The following is a 19,089-nucleotide window of genomic DNA, read 5'->3' on the forward strand; positions in this document are numbered from 1 at the left end:
AAGATGCTAAAATTTCTTGAGGAAATATCTAAGTAGATATTAATTTAAAGTATGTCTTCTTACTTTCTAATACTTCTCATTTCTTATCTCATTTCTATTTCATATCTATCAATACAGGATAGAATTTTCCTGTATTTATGCTTTGAAGACAGGAAAGGACTGCAGATTGTGTTATATATGTAGCTTAGTGGTATTTTATTAATAAGCATTTTTTTCATTAAAACTATACATTTATCCTGATTTACATAAAGCAGTAACTTTGACCTTAGTAAACTGGTTTTGAATTTGCTGTATTCTAAGGTATTACCTAAGGGAAAGTGGGTTTAGCTTGAGTTATTAGATAAGACTCGAGGAAAAACAAAAGAATGATTGAGGAACATGTCCCAGACTAAAATCAGACTGACCTGGCTCCATATCTTGTCAGTGCAACCCATGTGGTTCTGGGTGAATTACTAAAGCTTTCTGAAAATAAATTTTCTTTATAGAAATAATAAAACATACATGTTTATAAGAAACAAGTAAGTGAAATAACATGTGAAAATTGAAGCATTGAACCCCCTTTCCTGGAAGAAGTTATAATTGAAGAAGAATAAACTAAAAATATATGTGAAATCTTTGACTTAATCCCTGGCAAACAAATGATACACAGAAAGACTGTAAAACTTTTTATTTTAAAGGATCATTTTCCCTAGGGGATGAACCAGATAATACTAACTGTGAATAACAGTTTCTTTTCCCTCCATCCCCATCAGCTCTGGTAGTTTATTTTTGAATACAAGTCTTTTTGATACATGTCATTTCACTGGTCTGACATAATACTTCCTTTTGACCTGAATATTCCTGATATTGTGATAAACTCTTTCATATCACTGTCACTGTCACTGTCACCCCATTGCTCATCGATTTGTGCCAGCGGGCACCAGTAACGTCTCTTATTGTGAGACTTACTGTTACTGATTTTGGCATATCCAATACGCCACGGGTAGCTTGCCAGGCTCTGCCAAGTGGGCACGATACTCTTGGTAGCTTGCCGGGCTCTCTGGAAGGGGCGGAGGAATGGAACACGGGTCAGCCTCGTAAACGGCAAATGCCCTACCACTGTGCTATTGCTCCTGTGTATCTCTTGTTTATTGGTTCTTGGGCCAAATCTGATGTTGCTAAGTGTTTACCTCTTTCTCTGCACTCAGGGATCACTCCTCGCAGGCTCAGGCAACCATATATGATGCTGGGGTTTGAACACAAGTCATGTGCAAGGCAAATGCCCCGGCCACTGTACTATTGCTCTGGCTCCTCCCTTTTGGAAGTGTCAGTTTACCTCCCCTTCACAGTTTTTAATTGGGTTGTTGGTTACTTTATTGTTGCCTTTTACGAGAATTTTATGTATACTTTATGTATATGCATATATTTTATATACTTGATATATACATAAAGTATATGTATATATTTTATATACTTGATACCGTCCTTTCTCTGGTATATTGTGTGCAGATATCTTCCATTCTGTAGGATGTCTTCTTTGATTTGAGTTTCTTTTTCTGTAGAGAATGATTTTAATTTGATGCGGTCCCATTTGTTTATTTTCAGTAGAATTATATCTTTGAAAATGCATTTGATATCTAGTTCCTGGAGCATTTCCCTACATTCCTCAGTGTATTTTGTTAATTTTGCTCTGGTGTTAAGGTCTTTAATAAACTTCGAATGAACTTTTGTGAATGGTGCGAAATATAGATCCTTTTTTTTTGTCATGTAGAAATCTAATTTTCTCAACATAATTTATTGAATAAACTTTTCTTACTTCATGCACCCAGCTCCCTTGTCATTGGCTAGCTGCCTGTTGATCTGACAGTTTGTCTCTAGGCTCTCAATTTAAATCAATAGATCAGATAGTCTATCTCTAGTCTACTACCATTCTGTTTTGATTATGATAGTTTTGTAATTGACTTAAAGTAGGGAAATGCAATACCTTACAACTTCTCTTTTCTTAGAATGACTTTAGTTGTTAGAGCTGTTTTATGATTTCATACAACTTTTATTTGTGATCTTTCTAATTTTTAAGACTCATTGGAATTTTGTTGGAGATTACAGTGAATTTGTATAATTCTGTCAGTAGGGTGATCATTCTCAGTAGGATTCCATTTAGTTTTCATTATCATTTCACATGAAAATAGTTGCTTTTTTCCTATTTATTTTTCTTCCTTACCTGCTGTGAACCATTTAATAAAGATTGCAAATATTGATATTTGACATTGTGGTCTTGAACAATTATGAATATGGAATATTTTTACATGTCTTATTGTTATTTTCCATTCTTTTTATGAGTAAGTTATAGTTTCTTTTTCACTTTGTTTAAAGTCTGTGATTTACTAAGCTATTCATGAAGCATTTTGTTACAGCCATTTGATACTCAACCCCCAATCTCCCCACCACTTTGACCTTTCATCCACCATTGTCCTCATTTTCCCAACCACCCCACAAGCCTGCTGCCATAGGAGGAAAATAACTTATCTTATATTGCTTGTTACCATTAAATGTCTAATGGAAGTTAAAAAAAATGCTTTAGTGAAAGAAAATTTGTGAAATTGTTTTACCTCACTGTGGAAACATTAAGTCCTTGTCTGAGAGTTTACTAACCTGTTGCTGCTAGCTGAGCCCTCTGTGTTAATGTTTTTGTTAATTGAGCTTAGTTGGATTCTGTGTCACATTCCCATCCAGTCTGGTGTGCTGCTATTGGGATGTTAGTATTTTAGAGTTTGGAGCTCCCGAAAATCCAGAATATCTAACTGGGTAGTGAGATTACATGACAGTGTGGGTGAGTTCCAGGGCTTCTAGAAGTGTGGGGCATTGCCAGGAGATCGTCCACTCTCGCTCTGCGATGGCCTGGAATTTTCAGCCCCCAAAACCCCATGTACCTGAATTTTCGACAGTTTGGCATCTCTATGTTGCTCAGTCGTGAGGCAGTGGGTTCTGACTGTATGCATGGTGGCAGCTTCTCTGCGGCTTCAGTCTGGTGAGGACTTAGCTTATTCCTCCCCTAAGGTCACCCTGGAGGTTTTAGCTAGGGAACTGTGTATCCATGAAATATTTGTGGCTATTTGATCTCTTTCAAGATTTAATCATGAGTCTTTGGAGCAGGGCCCATAGATGAGCTTACATGGCAGTGGTGGTGGAATCAATTTATAGTTTTTAAGGTATATGTCTTTTATATTTCTTGTTATGTTGACTCCTACGTACCTGATGTTTTTAGACACTTTGAAATAAAGTTCATTAATCCTTTAATTATTTCCTCTTAAAGTTCATTAATTGCATATAGAAGTGCAACAGATTTTTTATTTTGATTTGATATCCTGTGACTTTACTGTTTTTTTTTTCTCATGAAAGATTTTTTCTTTTTTTTTCTTTTTGGATTACACCCGACAATGCATAGGGGTTATTACTCCTGACTCATGCACTCAGGAATTACTTCTGAGTGCATGAGTCATGAACAGTGTTTGGAGGACTATATTGGATGCTGGGAATCGAACCTGGGTCTGCCGTGTGCAAGGCAAACGCCCTACCCGCTGTGTCATAGAGATTTTTAATGGAATCTTAAAGATTATCATAGTATTGTGTCATGTGAAACTAGGAATTGACCTTCTTTTCCAGTTTATTTAGTAAATAAACTGGAAAAAAAATAAACCTTTTGGTTTATTTTTCTTGCCTAATTTCTGTATTTATCTGCAATGTATTACACTGCTATACTCACTTATTAAGAATTACAAATTCTAATGTTTCAGGTTGTCATTGCTTCTTCATTAGGAAGCATTTTTTCCAAAGGGGAAACTTCCTTCTGCCAGTGGTATGCATACGTTTTATTTAACATATGCAGGGTAGTAAGTTGATTTCCTTGAATCCTCAAGAGGTGAAGAGTGAGATATTTTTGGTTGGTTGGGATCAAAAAAATATATACTTATGGGGAAAATGCATGGATTTACGCTTACTTTTGATTTGTTTCAGTTCACCTTAGCTAGTATCCTAACTTTGGTCAGCAGAGCCTCTTTAGGTTGGTTCCTATGTTGTGTCTCTGCTAGTTTCCTTGCTTTTTGTTTGAAAAGATTTCTCAGGCTCATCTTTTACTTTTCCTCTGAGTGAACAGGTATTATCTCTTTTTCTGGGAAAACATCAGAGAAATTGCTCCTAGAGACCAGCGTCTAGGATGGTTGGTTGGTGGCTGTTTTCTAAACTTTGTCAGTGGCCAAGGTTGGGAGGGAAAATGTGTGTTTTTAAAAAATAAAATACAGCATGAATTCATTCTGATACTCCACTCAAACTTTGAACCATAGATTTTTAATTCCTTATCTATGATATTAACATAATTATTGTTTTTTAAACTGTCTATAGACAACAGTCTTAGAATAATGATAACATTATTACCACCAATTATATGATTATGGAAAGCAGTTTGCTTTGTAATAAAAAAATGATAGATATCAGTTTAGTTGACTAAATTGCTTGTCTTAGCAGAGCCTTATTATTGGTGTTTGCTGTATATTTTGCGATTGTTTTACTATTTCCCAGAACATCAAATTGGCAGATATTTCAATGGAATTAAATCAGTTTACTGAAAAGATCAGTCATAATGCATTTGTTCCGATAGAACCAGTTTAATTGTCATATTTAGCATAGATGACAATCTATAATGGACTAAATTTTCTTGTTCTTTTTTATGATGTAAGTGGCCTTTTGTGTTTATTTACATTTTATATTCTATCCCTTGTCCAAACTTACTACTTTTTCAATGTCTTAGACCAGGATAAAAGACTCAGCAAGAAATTCTATCCATATGGCATCATGATTTTTTTTAAGTACTTGTGCTATGGAATACTGAATTCTTTATCTTTTTAAGAAGAGCAGTTTCAGAGATACTTCCTGTTTAACTTAGAAGTCTTATGAATACTTTCACTCTAGGGATTGAACTAGAAAAATATGTCAATGATATTTTAAGTAGTTGTCTCTAAATCTGGGGATATGAAATATTGGGATCAAGAAAATATATACTTATGGGAAAAATGAACCTACTGTTACTACTGAGTAATAGCAGAGTGGGTAGAGCATTTGCTTTGCACATGGCTAGCCTGGGTTTGATCCAGGCCAGTACCTCCTATGGTCCCCTGAGCTTTACAGGAGTGAGCCCTAAGTGCAGAGCCAGGAGTGAGCCCTGAGTACCATGGGGTATGACCAAAAATCAAACAAAAGTCTGATTTTGCATGTATAATACTTAAGTGTTATACGTGTTTATTTCTTTTCCAGATTAAAGATCAAATCATGACTGAATCTGCATCTAGCGCAAGTGGCCAAGAGTTTGATGTGTTCAGTGTTATGGACTGGAAAGATGGAGTTGGTACATTACCAGGAAGTGACTTAAAGGTAAGCCATCTTTATCACATAAATTGCACATGCACGTATTTTTGGATAGATTTGAATATATGAATTAGAAACCTTAAATATAATATAAAAAATACAGTGTTTTACCTGATGCTCACACCTGTACTGAGAATTCTCAAGACACTTTGAAGTGTTGATGGGTTGACAGAAGTCTTTCACACTGGAGTAACAGACTAAGGAATATTTCTGCCATATGTGTTCGTTTTGCAGAAACTGATTTATGGCTTCAAGGAGAATCATCTTGGTATTGACTGTTCATACTGGCCAATAAATGTACAAATAAGAAGAGCTAGTTTTCATTTTGTAATAATGAATTTTATGACTTCATGAGAATTGCTCTCCTCCCTGTGTCCTAGTTTTACATTTAAAACCTGAATAGGTATCTTTTTTTTCTCTCTTCAGACTGTGTAAAAAACGTAGATAAATTCCAGAAACACATTACATGATTCAAACCACTTGCCTTGAGTACCCCAGACTGGCTTGAGTCTTAGTGCCACATGCCTCCCAGTCATGTCCCAGTGTAGCCCTAGTGGCTTCCTGTGATCCAGGAGGTCACTAGGAATTTCTTGGTGTGGCCCTGGAGTACCCAAACACTGCCGGGGTGACATCCTCAGGCTCCTGTATCCCCTGAATACAACTCTTAGGAGCATCCCCCTCTGCCGCCACCCAAAAACCAAAACTAAATCAAAATGGATAATGTTAAAATACTGACTTAGGAGCTGGGGTGTGCTCGGTGGTTAAGGGCATGCCTTGCCTACTGGAGACCTTGAATTGAAATCCCCTGTACCGCAAACAAAACAAAACAGAACTGAATTAGCTAGACTCTTCAATATTCTGGACTTGTTTATACTGCTAATTTGTTGTTGTTTTAAAATATATTCATTTGTTCAGAAGCTCTTCTTTCTTGTAAATGACTGCGCCTGTATGGCTGAGAACTCTTCAGAAACCAGCGGTCTGGGGCTACAGCAATAATACAGTGGAGAAGGCACTCAGCCTGCTTGCGACTAACCTGGGTTTGGTCCCTAGCAATCTGCATTGTCCCTGAGCCTGCTAGGAGCAATCTCTGAGCACAGAGCCAGCAGTAAGTCCTGAGCACCACAGGATGTGGCCCTCAAACCAAAACCCAAATAAAAAGAAAAGAAACAACAACAACAAGAACCCAGAAAGCAGGGCTCAGGTCTACTCCTTTTATGTGTTCATGCTGACCCATTTCCCCTTTACCCTCTGAACCCACTCTAGGATCTGATCTGCCCCATGACATGTGCTTGTGCAAGCAGGCATCTGGGAAATCAACCACCCCCACCCTTCAGTAGTCAATTACATTTTCTCTGATCCTATCTCTGGGACCTTGAACCTGTCTAAGGCCCTTTAGACTTTGTGTTTGCACTTGGTCACTCAGGTGCTTGAATCTTTCCCTGTTCATTACTTGGTTTGCTTCTCTACTGCAAGTATTTTCAGCTATCTTGGGTAGAAAATTCCTGTCTGTGAAAATGGACTTACTGCATGTGATTACTTGACACATCCAAGTACATTAGCTAAGCCACTCTGTTTCATCCTCACTGGTGAGATTTAGGCAATCTGCTCGTCATTGTAACCAATGCTTGACAATATAGTCGGTTAGGTTTAGCTAGGTGGTAATGTGTCAACTTATCTTAGTTTAGCTTAGTAAAATTTTGCAGCAAGCTTTAGTGCAATCTGGAGGGGATATTTGGTTTTGAGTTTCAGTTCTGTGTGATGTTGGCCCTGTCAGTCTCTTAGGACAACGTTCCTCTTCAGCAAATTAAGGAATTTAATAAAGTCTGGGGTGTAATCTCTGATCTTCCACTATGTTCTTCTGGATGAAAATGCTGATTTTTATTTTGGGTGGGGGCTATGGGGCAGGCTTATTCCAGGCTCTGTGCCCAGGGATAACCCGGCCATGCTCAGAGGACCATATGGTCTGCCAGGAATTGAACCGAGTTAAGCCATGTGCAAGGCAAATGCTCTAACTGTTATACTATCTCTCTGGCTCTGACTGCTGAAATTTGAGAGAAAGAAAAACATTTTTAAACTTGTAACATGAGCCATGTATTAACTTTATGAACCTTATCAACATCTTTAAACTCCTGTTTATTTTAGAATCTTTGTCTGTAAAATGGTACCTGTAGGATCTATACAGAAATGGTCATGAGGATGGAAAAAATAATCCAACAGTTAACTCGATGTTTTTTTTTTTTTTTGGCTTTGTGGTGTCTTTTGTGATTTCCCTGTTTTTGGTTTTATTTTGACTTTGTTTTGGGAATACACAGGGTAATGCTCAGGGCTTAGTCTCGGCTCTGTACTCAGGGATTTCACCTGGCAGGGTTTGGAGGACCATGTGGGTTTTTTTAATATAATATTTTAAATGCACACAGCAGTGATTCGTTATACTTTTTCTTTTATGTGTGTATTTGTGCTATCAAAACTTCTTTTTTTTTTAATGGATTTCTTAGTAAGCGGTATGCTACCAAACACAACCTGCTGACATTAATGCAGTTAATATAGCTAGTATACAAACGTCAATTCCTATTATAGGAATAGGTATTTCTGTTTTGGGGAAAAACCTAAACAACTCTGTAGTAGCCTCATGAGTGCTCACCGGTCAAGTTATATCATTATTGTTTTGTTTTGTCTAAAATCCTTTAGCAGTTTCTATGTCTTTTGTGGTAAAGTTCCAAGCCTTTGAACAATAGTCTGTTTTGGTGATCTGAGCCCTCCTTTTCTTTCTGAAGGCATCTTGTTTTCTTGCTCATTGTCAGACCGTTTCCTTTCCAACCCATGCTGCTACTTGACATCTTGATTTCTTTTTGCTGTTTCCTATTGCTGGATTCCTTCTTTTCCTTTCCACACTGGGCTTACCAGCTCTTGCAGCAGGGAGAATTGAGAACTCAGTCACCAGTGATCTTTTCACCTGCCTCTTTTTATATAATTTTTTTAATGCATCCTTTTTGACTTAGTTTTTTCTACTACTACTACTGTCAATTTACAAATGGAGAACAAGCTTAGGGAAGGTATTTTCTCAAGGTCATATAGTTAATTTGGGGCAAAAGTTGGTCTTAAAACTAGACTTTTCTGACGTTGATATGGAATTTTTTATCACACCAATCCTATAATTGAAAGAGAGAAGGCATTTTCATATCAAAACAAATGTAAGAAAACTGTTATAACAATTTAGAAGGCATTATGAATCTAGTTGGAGGGTGTAAGGTGGGTTTGAAGAGCAGGTGTTACATGTGGTTTTAAGTGCCTGAAAATACTTGGACTCTCAGCTACTAATTTGATGGAGAATAGAGATGGGAGGAAGAAATACAAGGGCTTTTGAAAGAGTGACTAGCATAAAAAAGTACAGTCACAAGAGAAAACAATAAGTGTCTATGGCCCTCTTGAAAATATTGTAGTCATAAATAATACATTTTTGCCTTGGAAACGTCACCACTAATTTGTTCCTTAAAAATGGAAATTAATATTCATAGATTAATATCTCAGGACCAACCTTGACCATAGGCAGGCAATTAGATAGGTCAGAAAGGTGCATTGTTGCTCTCTCCCCTGTCCCTAAGCAACTTCCCTACCAAAATTTCTAATGATCTGAAATTGATCATAGGTCTAAAATTGAGTCATAAGGATTTCGTTTTTGGAGTCCTTTGGGAAAATGTAGAAACACCCCAGAGAGTGGTAGTATCTAATCAAGTACAAATAGTTGTTGCTTAATCAAGAACAAGATGAAATATCATCAATGCAGAAACCCAACAGGAGAATTCACTGAATTCTTAGTGCATGCATTTGTTTTCCCCTGGTTATTGGACAATTTATTTACCTGTCAAAACCCTTTTGGCATTGAATTTTTTGTTGTTGTTGGTTTTTTAGAGCCACCCCTGGTGATACTCAGGGGTTACTCCTGGGTCTGCCATCAGAAATCTCTTTTGGCAGTACTTGGGGGACCATATGGGATACCAGGGATTGAGCCCATATTGGCCTCTTTATGAAATATTTTTATGGCCTATTATTAAAAGAAGGAAAATAGGCAAAGGATTCTTGTCTCTGCAAGAAAAACAGAGATGGAATCAGTTATAAGAAGCACAAGCTGAGTCAAACAAGCAAATGTGACCTTGCTCTACTCTGTGTCGTTTTCTCACCGTATTTTCCGGTTGAGCTAGATGTAACAAAGGTATAATGTCAGTTTATGATTTGATTTGTTTAATTAATTGCTTTGTGAAGTTTATATTTGCTTAGTTGTAGAGAGGAGTCATTTGATACATTTTTATAGTTACTCTCTAGCTCAGAAAAATGTTTAAAAAATAGAAATGAAAATGTATTGTTTTTGTGGGTTGCAAAACAATTCATGGAAACATTATCAATGTTATATTCAGTAAGCAAAATATTTGGAAATATGTCAATGTGGAGTTCCATTTGTAGAAGATAATAATATTAACTAGTAGCTCATGTTATCTCACATTTTCTATAATAGCGATAGACATAATATATCCAAATTGAGGTGTCGGGAGAAATACACACATACTCATACAAACAACACAAACACACACACACGTACATATATGCATACATGTGTGTGTGTGTATATATATACATATATATATGATATGATACAGTACTTTAAAATGCTGTGAGTTTAATTTATCTTTTGGGGTGGTTGGTTTTTGAGTCTGAACCTGGAAGTGCTGTCTCAGTCCTCTGGGCTGCTTCTGGAGGTGCTCCGTCAGGGATGGGGGTAGGCATGCAGTGCCAGGGATCAGGCCTCCTGCATGCAAGGCATGCAGTTCCATCCCTTTCAGCTATCTCCCTGGCCCCTGAGGTTAATTTTCAAGATAAAGAAACTGGTTAGAGTAGATGTTCTTTACTTTTCCCAGAGAATATTATGAAACCTCAAACCCTATTCCTGGGAAAGTATCTTTGCTCATACCACAATTTTACATGTATTTCATGGGATTTATCTACCCTAAACATCCAGCAATGGATCTCTGAATTGCAGCACTTAACTGTGTCCCCAAGTACCATTGTGTCTTATATATGGTAACTGGCAGTGCATGTTAGGGAAAGGTAAAGGGAACATTCCTGGGGTTGAATGTTGCATTGTGGGAATATTGCATTTAACTTGGAAGGTATTTCAGCCTAAAGTTTATACATATCATGGGCTTGAATGTTTATTTGAAAAATCCCACTTTTTTTTTTCTTTTGGAATGAAAGGTGTTATTCAGTTTTTCAGCAAGTTGGAAACTTAAGGAGGCTTTGTATTTAATGAAAATGCTTGCTGCTTTTTCTCATGTTTTGTGTTTGTCAAATAGGTTTAAATTAATATCAACATATAATAAAACTAAAATTAGTTATTTTATGTCTGTTTGTTTTAAAATTTTTATACAGAATTGACCTACTATTATGTGCTTTAATGTCATTAATTGTCACAATAGTTGTGTTTTCTACTCTTGCCCAGTAGATGGTACTATCAGCTTTATTATGAAATATATTGATTTCAGAGCTGATCATTAATTTTTTTCCTAAAAAGTAATATTATTTTTAGCTTTTTTTCTTCCAATTTAATTTGCCACTGCCTAGACTAGTATTTTTAAGTGAACACACTAGGTATAGCAAACACGTTAACTGAACTCATGTCTGAAAAGCATAGAAGGGAGAAAATATTTTTCACTTTCCTTAACTATTTCAACTCATTAGGTCTAAAAGACATTTAATAGTTTATGTACTGTATACAGGAAAATTTTAAGGTGCTGCTTTCACCTATTGAAAAGTCTGATTTTAGTACTTTTTTCCCCCCAAAAGTTTTCCTGACTTAAGTCTGGATCTGACTTGGTGAAATAAGTAATTCTGTTGGGATGATAACCAAATACATCTTTTACATTGGAAAATAGAAGCAATATTTTATATAATGTCTGTATACTTTTATCTGTTTGTGAGAGATTCAAATAAAAAGTTGCATGCACTTGAATTTTGAGCTTATTAGCTGCTCATCATCTGGGTCACTAATGTTCTGTTTTATGGAAAGAAAAGGAATACTGAATGGTTGAACTTCACAAATATGAAAGTCAACCTAGCTGTTTTGAAGAGGATGGAGCCCTGCAAAGAGGTAGAGGTTGTCTTCCGTGCACATGGTAGGCCAGGCTGGTACAGAAGCATTTTATTTGTTGCATGCCTTCAGGTATGAGGAAATTTTTAATACGTGGAGTCAAAATATCTGTGAAATCACAAGGCCCAGCTTCTCAGTGATAAGTCGGTAGCCTGGAGCTAGTAGACTTGTTCTGATTACCTAGATAATGCCTGTTGTTTTGGAGGGCAAGAGGTGAATATAATGGAGCGTTTTGAAGAGCCATAACTGGAAATCATGTGACTTTTTTAAACCCTTTTCATTCAAATCATGAAAAATAAGATCATAAATTTGCAGGTCATTTTTAGAACAGAGATAGTGCTTCTCTTTGAACTAGGGATCTTAGGTAAGCTAAGTTGATTCCTGAGATAACAGTGACTTTCTTCTCATTAATGTTGATTTTTAAATAAGCAGTAACATAAAATAAAAATTTTAAAAACCCACAGCAAAAATTCATCTTTGAAATTATGTAATTAAATAATGTAAGAATTCTGTTCTACAGGACAGTACAAGATTGGTTGTTTATAGTCTAAATTTTTTGTTCTAATGCCTCTTTCCTAAACTCCAAAGTTAGTGAACCGCAAATGGCACTGATGGAAACATTCATCTAGATTTTATTATTTTTCTTACTATTGGAGCTGTTGATTTGATTCAAGACTTCAGGTGTTCACATTCAATGATTATAGTTCTGGGCATATTACTGAGTTTTGACTCTTTTTTACCTTCTTACTAGTTTCGGGTAAATGAGTTTGGAGCTCTGGAAGTTATTACAGATGAAAGCGAAATGGAAAATGTTAAAAAAGCAACAGCTACCACAACTTGGATGGTGCCAACTGCTCAAGAAGGTAAGAAAAGATCATGATTATCTGCATTGCAATTTCTTTCTCTTCAGAGGTTTAAAATGAGAATATTTAAGGTGGAATAATAGGTGTAACTTTTGAAAATCCTGGGTGATCTTTGTGTCCCATGTTCTTAGGCAAATTTTCACAGTGAAACTGATATAAAAGTAGCTTTCGGAATTTAAAATAACTGTAAACTGTCTTCTTTCCCAATGAGAGATCTGTAATACCACGAGGTTAATTGGCACTTAACAATTCAGTCCGCGTTGTAATAGCCTACCCAGGTGATTTAGCCAAAAGCCTGGCACTTTTTCTCATCTGCTCCAATGGTTGTTAACTAACACCTATATGCTGATGACTCCTAAATCTATTATCTCCAGCCCCGACCTCTCCCCCGAGCTCCAGGCCCGTATTTCCACCTGCCTACTGGACATCTCCACCTGGATGTCCCTCAGGTACCTCAAACTCCACATGTCTGAAATGCAGTTCATTTTCTATATCTTTCTCCCCTCACTCCCAAATCTGTTCTTCCTTCTATAACCCGTATTCCAGTCGATGGTTTCATCCTCCACTAAGTGGACAAGCAAGACACCTAGGAGTCATCCTGAATTTGTTCTCTCCCAGTCCCAAGAACCTGTTACTTAATCCTATTGGCTTTTTTTGTTTCTTGAACATGTTTTAGATCTGGCTCTTTCTTCCTGTTAATCTATCACTGCCTGTCCTGGACCAGCTCATTTGAACTGTTGCAGTAATCTAAGGAATTACTCTGCTACTAATTTCTATATACTGAAGTCAGAGGAACTGACTTAGATTGGCTTGTCTGACACTTTGCTGATTTCTTTTTGTCTTTTTAGCAGAACATACAAAAACCTGGGTGATCTGCACCCATGCTTGCTTTCTCTCACTGCACTGTTTTGTTCTTTGTACATAGTTGCCTGTCTGTCATTGTTGTCAGCACAGAATATACATATCATTCTCCCAGCAACACACCATGAGGCTTTCTTTCCTCTGCCCATGCTGTTGCTCTGACAGAGATGCCAATTCTCTCTTATCCCGTTGGTAAATTCCTCTTTGGCCTTTAAAACCTTGTTAAAAATTTTATCAGAAAATCCTTCTCTGTCCTCACCCTGAATAGAGTGAACCGCTTTGTCCTCTTACTACTACTTCTGGAACTTGTTCATGCTTCAATAATTGCATGTGTCACATTTTAAAATAAATACTGGTTTTCTTGCCTGTCTGACTTCTAGATTATTAGCTCTCTTGGGCAAGGTCTAAACTGTCTTTATCAGTATCTAGTGTAAATTGGTTCCTAATAAATGTTTGCTGAGTGAATGATTAGCCTAATAATTCAGATGAAAGAAAATGTGAGTTCCTCGATAATTTGGATAGCTATGATTAAGGAAATCTGTCAAGTTAAAAAGAAAATAGATGTAGATTTAATCAATTCAGTAAACCAAAATTATTCATCAAAAAGTTATACATATGAAGTAACTTTGATAATCCTTTTAACATTTTTTTCAAATATAGACATAGAAATAGTAAGTGAAATGAATTTTTATTCATTTTACTTAAAACTGTAGAAGAAACCTAGGACAAGCCTTTATATTTTTTTGTTTTTCTTGTTTTGTTTTTTACTATTACTTAAGTGATTCCAGTAATTCCTTGAAGCCCATCCTCTTGTCCATCCCAAGCACTATTGTTTGATCATTCATTCAACAAACATTATTCCTTTATTTTGCTAACAATAGATTAAAATTTGCTAACAAAATTACTAGAAGAAAAATTTCAAAGTATTCAGAATATTTCTGTTGCAGTTTTATAACTTTTTCTTCTTTTCACCTTTTAGTCTTTTCAGAGAAGACTGGGATGCCTTTCAGGTTGAAGGATCCAGTGAAAGTAGAAGGGCTTCAATTCTGTGAGAACTGTTGTCAGTATGGCAATGTAGATGAGTGTCTTACTGGAGGAAACTATTGCAACCAGAATTGTGCTCGACATAACAAAGACAAGTAGGTTTTGCCCTCTTCCATCTATAAAATGGGTTTTAGAGTCCAAGATCACAGTGCTTAAGAATACAGAAGCTTTATGTTCTCTGATGCCTGTCACCTGTTCATGTTTTTCCCTCCCATTTAACTATCTAGAAAATGCTTGAACCCTGATCCTGTCAGGGAATTTGTGAATTGGGCATGTCCAGTCTAAGACTGTACTTGTACTGCATATATCCTACCTGCAGTGCAATCTTTGTTTTTTTTTACTTAGTTGTTCGTTTACATTAATTGGATTGTTTTCTATTAGTACTTAGCTTTCTCTAGATTATGCACACATTTTAATGACACTGATGTTTGTGGAAATGCTTCTGTTTATATTTGGGAGGGTTGATAGGCAGTTACACTAAAAAAAAAATGGGAAAAGCATTCCCAGAAATTGGGAATCAGCTGAAGGAAGAAGTTGTAATGAATTTTTCTTGTTGCTGATCTTAGGACAGAATGAGGATTATGAAATGGACAGAAGTTCTTACAGGGCTCTATGCCATTTGGGTGCTATCTGACTAAATTTAACACCATGCAGAAGCTTATTTGCATATAATTGTATGTGGCGGCTACATATGACTTTTTATTTTGGGATTTTGGAGCCACACCCAGCAGTGCTCAGGCTCTGCTCAGGGGCATCACTCCTCGGGAGTCTCAGGGAACCATATGCAGTGCAGGTCCCCCATATCAAATCCAGGTAGACGACATGCAAAGCAGGTGCCCTATCCACTATATTATCTCTCTGACCCAACATTTATGGAATTATGGAATTCCATAAAAAATACATGGAATTTGCCATGTATTTGAATCAGCAGAGGTTTCAGAATTATTATTGTTTTTTTTTTTCCATATAATATTTTACAAAGTTTGGGTTGTCTTTTTTGCTTTTTGGGTCACACCCGGCGATGCACAGATGCACAGGGGTCACTCCTGGCTCTGCACTCAGGAATCACCCCTGGCGGTGCTCAGGGAACCATATGGGATGCTGGGAATCGAACCTGGGTCGGCTGCGTGCAAGGCAAGCACCCTACCTGCTGTGCTATCGCTCCAGCCCCTGGGTTGGTCTTTTTCAGTGGGTCTATCTTTCTCATTGTTAAATTCTTGCTTTCAAATTTTCCTGAAATCTAAAATATTTATATTGCCCTTTTGCTAGTATAAGTGACAGATTGAAAGACAAATTCTTTGAAAATTGCTAGAATCTCTTTTGCTACTGCCTTGTTACCTTGTTAAATTAACCTTAGAGGCTTATTTCCATCTTCTGCCTTGGCAGTATCACATCTGGCAATGGTTTAGAGTGATCTTTCTTATGATATTTTAATGCCTATACATTTCTTCTGGTGGTTAAATATTTTTCAGTTAAAAGGCGATTTAAGAAAATAATTTTACATGATAATCAACATGTAGATATTTAATAGGTATTGTCTCCTGTCACTATTTTGGGTTTATAAACACAACAGAGACCAGAAGGAAGATAGGGACATAGAAGACAATGAGGAAGAAGATCTCAAGTGCAGTCGGAAGAAAAAACCAAAATTGTCTCTGAAGGCTGACTCCAAGGATGATGAAGAGAAAGATGATGAAATGGTTAGTGCCTCAGATGCAACTGCTAGAGAGCACAGAGGTGTCTATTCAGTGAGTAGTACCCTGGGCAGAGGCACTTATTCTTGAGAGCCTTGAATCAGTTATGTATCTACACTCTCTGTGTTTCACTATCCTCTCAAAACAGGAACAAAACATAAAGAGCAGTACTCCTTGGAACGAAGAAAGAGTATGTCCTGGAGCTTATGGCTGGAGTAAAAGGGGCAACAGCAAAACCTCAGTTTTGCAAGAGGGTTTTAAATTCCTCTCAAAAGCAAAATGCTAGCCATGTTTCAATCACTTGCAGACAGACCTCATAAAACATTGTGAATGTGGTGGACAAAGAATGACAGATCAGCATCAGAGTGTATTTGAAGAAAAACAACACAAAAGCGTGCTAATTAAAACATAATATCTTAACCCCTAAAGAGTATAGTGATTATTTTATGTGAAACAACAGTTTGGAGGTCTTGAGCATTTTCTTTGACATCAGTATTGAGTGATGATTATTTGCTATTTTAGAATCTGGGAGTCCAGGGATGAGTAACATTATAGAACAAGTCACTCTTCTCAGGGACATTACATTCTTGTTAAGGGTCATAAAATAAACAGGAGAAACATCAGCTTGTAAATGTGATTCTGAGAATTATAATAGGGTATTGGATGGGCTGACTCAGTTGTGTTGTCAGGGAGACCTCCCTAAGAAGGTGACCTTGACAGTGCGATCTGAATAAGAAAAATGAACCACTTGTAAAATTGGGAGTAATGAGCCCTCTAGGCAGTGGAACTGCTAGAAAATAGTCCAAAAGGTTGGAGCATTTGTAGCATATCTTGTTTACAAAGTTGTTTTCTGAGCTTTAGAGGTTTGGGAAAATGGAATAAGCTGAAGCTAAAGAAGCACATTTGATAATCCAGGTCATTGTAAGGCTTTATGAAAGCCAGAGGAATGAAATTTTATTTTGGCTGTGATGGAAAACCATTGAGAAGATAATGGCAAGGGAAATATTTTGAGATGACTTGATGTTTTTAAATGTCCACTCTAGTTTTGATAGGTAAGGGTGAAAATGGAATTAGAGGAACCAATTAGGAGTTTATGAAAATAGACTAGAAAATAGAGTGCTGTCCACCATAGAAGTTCATGGGTTTGGGTAAATTGTTAGACCAGTGGTGTTCAGTATATGTCATGGGAAGCAGAAAGACTAAGCTATATCTCTTAGAATTTTGGCCAAACAGAGTTCTGGTTTTGCCAGAAGTGACTCGACAGTTATGCCACTTACAGAGAATAGAAAGTGAGGAGCAGAAAATTTAGAATCCTTGGGCCTCCTGACCGTGGCATGCTTATAAGATATTCACATGAAGATACCCCGTGGCAGTTGCATGCATTAGTATAGACAGAGTTAAGGTCAGGCCCAAAGATATGGACCTGTGATTTTTGGTATACATGAGTTTTTTGAGACCAAGGGAGATGGTTTCAGTAAGAAGAGAAGGGACTGTGAATTGGTGGTGTCATCAGCAAAGAGGAACCAGTGAGGTATGAGGAGAGCCAGAACAGAGTGGTCAAGTAAGGAAGGAACTAAGAGAAGAAAGTGGTTGAAGGAGTCAGGAGTGGTATCTGTGTTATTTCCAGGGTGTAATTCTTGGAAACATTCTTGTTTTGTGATGACCTCAGGCCAAAAGCAATACAGTTCTCAAGTGATCTATATTCTCACTTTCCTTAAAAGTAATGAAGTGAAATTGAGGAAAAGTATCAAAAGATACTTTAATGACAGCTGACTTTTCATTGCTGCCAATTTCTTGAATATAGGAAAAAAAAATGACTTCCCATTCTTTATGTAGGAGAACAAACAAGATGGAAGAATCCTGAGAGGTTCTCAGAGAACCCGAAGGAAAAGACGGGGTGATTCAGCTGTGCTAAAGCAGGGTAAGTTGATGAAAACAAGGTTTTAGTTCTGACTTTATTAAACGTAAAGTATTTCACACAAGTCGACATTTTAGTCTTAATTGTAACACACACTTTGCCAGTTAAAACATTGCTTTGAGGTTTTCTTTTGACTAAAGATTGTTCAACAAAACTAAGGGCTTTGCAAAACTAGAATAGGGAAAATGGAAAGTAGCGACTTTTGAGTAGAGTCAGAGCAGACATATGAACATTTTATTTATCCATCATGTTTTCTTCTACTTCTTTCTTTTTATCAAAAGACCCCCTCGATTTTTAATAGAGGGTTATAATTAATAATTAAGTAAATATAAATTATAAACCTGTTTTATTTTAGATACCTGATGTTTCCTTTTAAACAACACCATCCCAATGTTTGCTACCTTTTCTTTTCCTTTGTCATTTTTATTTATGTATGTATTTATTTATTTTGCTCTACTCCTGATTGTACTCAGGAAATCCTATATGGCTTAGGGGATTGAACTAGGGCCAGCAAGTGTGCAAGGCAAACACCTTAATCCCTCTGCTACTTCTCTGGTACCTCTTTTTCTTTGTTCGTTGTTTTTAAATTTTTTGGTTATTTTTTTAAGTGTTTGTTGTTGTTATTGTCAGAGGTTCTCTGTTCTTTACCTAATACTTTATCTCCACGTGGAATCCTGGTTTTGGACTTTCCTTTTATACCGACTGAATGAACTTGCTCCCTCATTCAACAGGGACTTTAAAGGGTCAAGCCTTTAGAGGCCTTGGTGACTTTCCTGGTCTTTCTTTCTTGTCTGTGTACATCTGCCCAGCCAGTCCCTCTTCCTAAGTGCAAAGTCACTGCACTTTTATACAATTCCTCTCTGACTCCAGTCTGCTTGTCCTTCCTCTTCTCGGCCCTTCCCTCTTCAGTACCAGAATGCATTCTCACTTGCTCATCTCTTAATTTCTAAAGAAAGTATTGCTCCTTGTCTCAGATACACAGCCTAACTTCACATGTCTGGGGCAAGGTGACCTTCTTTTTTCATTACTGAGATTAGAGGGAATGTTTGTCGGTTACTCTCTCCTCTGCCTCAAAACTCTCATTATTTAGCCCTTCTTTCCTTTCCCGTTACTTTCTGTACTGAGGGCTTTTTTCCCAGGTAGACATTTAATATTCCCCAATTATTGAGAATT

The 19,089-nt window shown here is 36.9% G+C and overlaps 1 protein-coding gene across 7 annotated transcripts in view; it reads left to right on the forward strand.

Moving 5' to 3' along the window:
- Positions 1 to 19,089, forward strand: part of L3MBTL3 (L3MBTL histone methyl-lysine binding protein 3) — a 119,823-nt gene that overhangs the window by 21,323 nt on the left and 79,411 nt on the right. For 6 of the 7 annotated variants that reach the window (XM_055136913.1, XM_055136909.1, XM_055136911.1 and 3 more), the window contains 5 exons: positions 5,287 to 5,403; positions 12,288 to 12,399; positions 14,240 to 14,399; positions 15,878 to 16,004; positions 17,835 to 17,919. In XM_055136913.1, the coding sequence (XP_054992888.1) occupies positions 5,302 to 5,403; positions 12,288 to 12,399; positions 14,240 to 14,399; positions 15,878 to 16,004; positions 17,835 to 17,919 (586 nt within the window). In that variant the 5' untranslated portion in view covers positions 5,287 to 5,301. Of the gene's footprint in view, positions 1 to 5,286; positions 5,404 to 12,287; positions 12,400 to 12,773; positions 12,849 to 14,239; positions 14,400 to 15,877; positions 16,005 to 17,834; positions 17,920 to 19,089 lie in introns of all 7 variants that reach the window. The other variant, XM_055136914.1, reaches the window with a different exon arrangement.

This window comes from Sorex araneus, chromosome 4, assembly GCF_027595985.1.
Source record: "Sorex araneus isolate mSorAra2 chromosome 4, mSorAra2.pri, whole genome shotgun sequence".
NCBI lineage: Eukaryota > Metazoa > Chordata > Mammalia > Eulipotyphla > Soricidae > Sorex > Sorex araneus.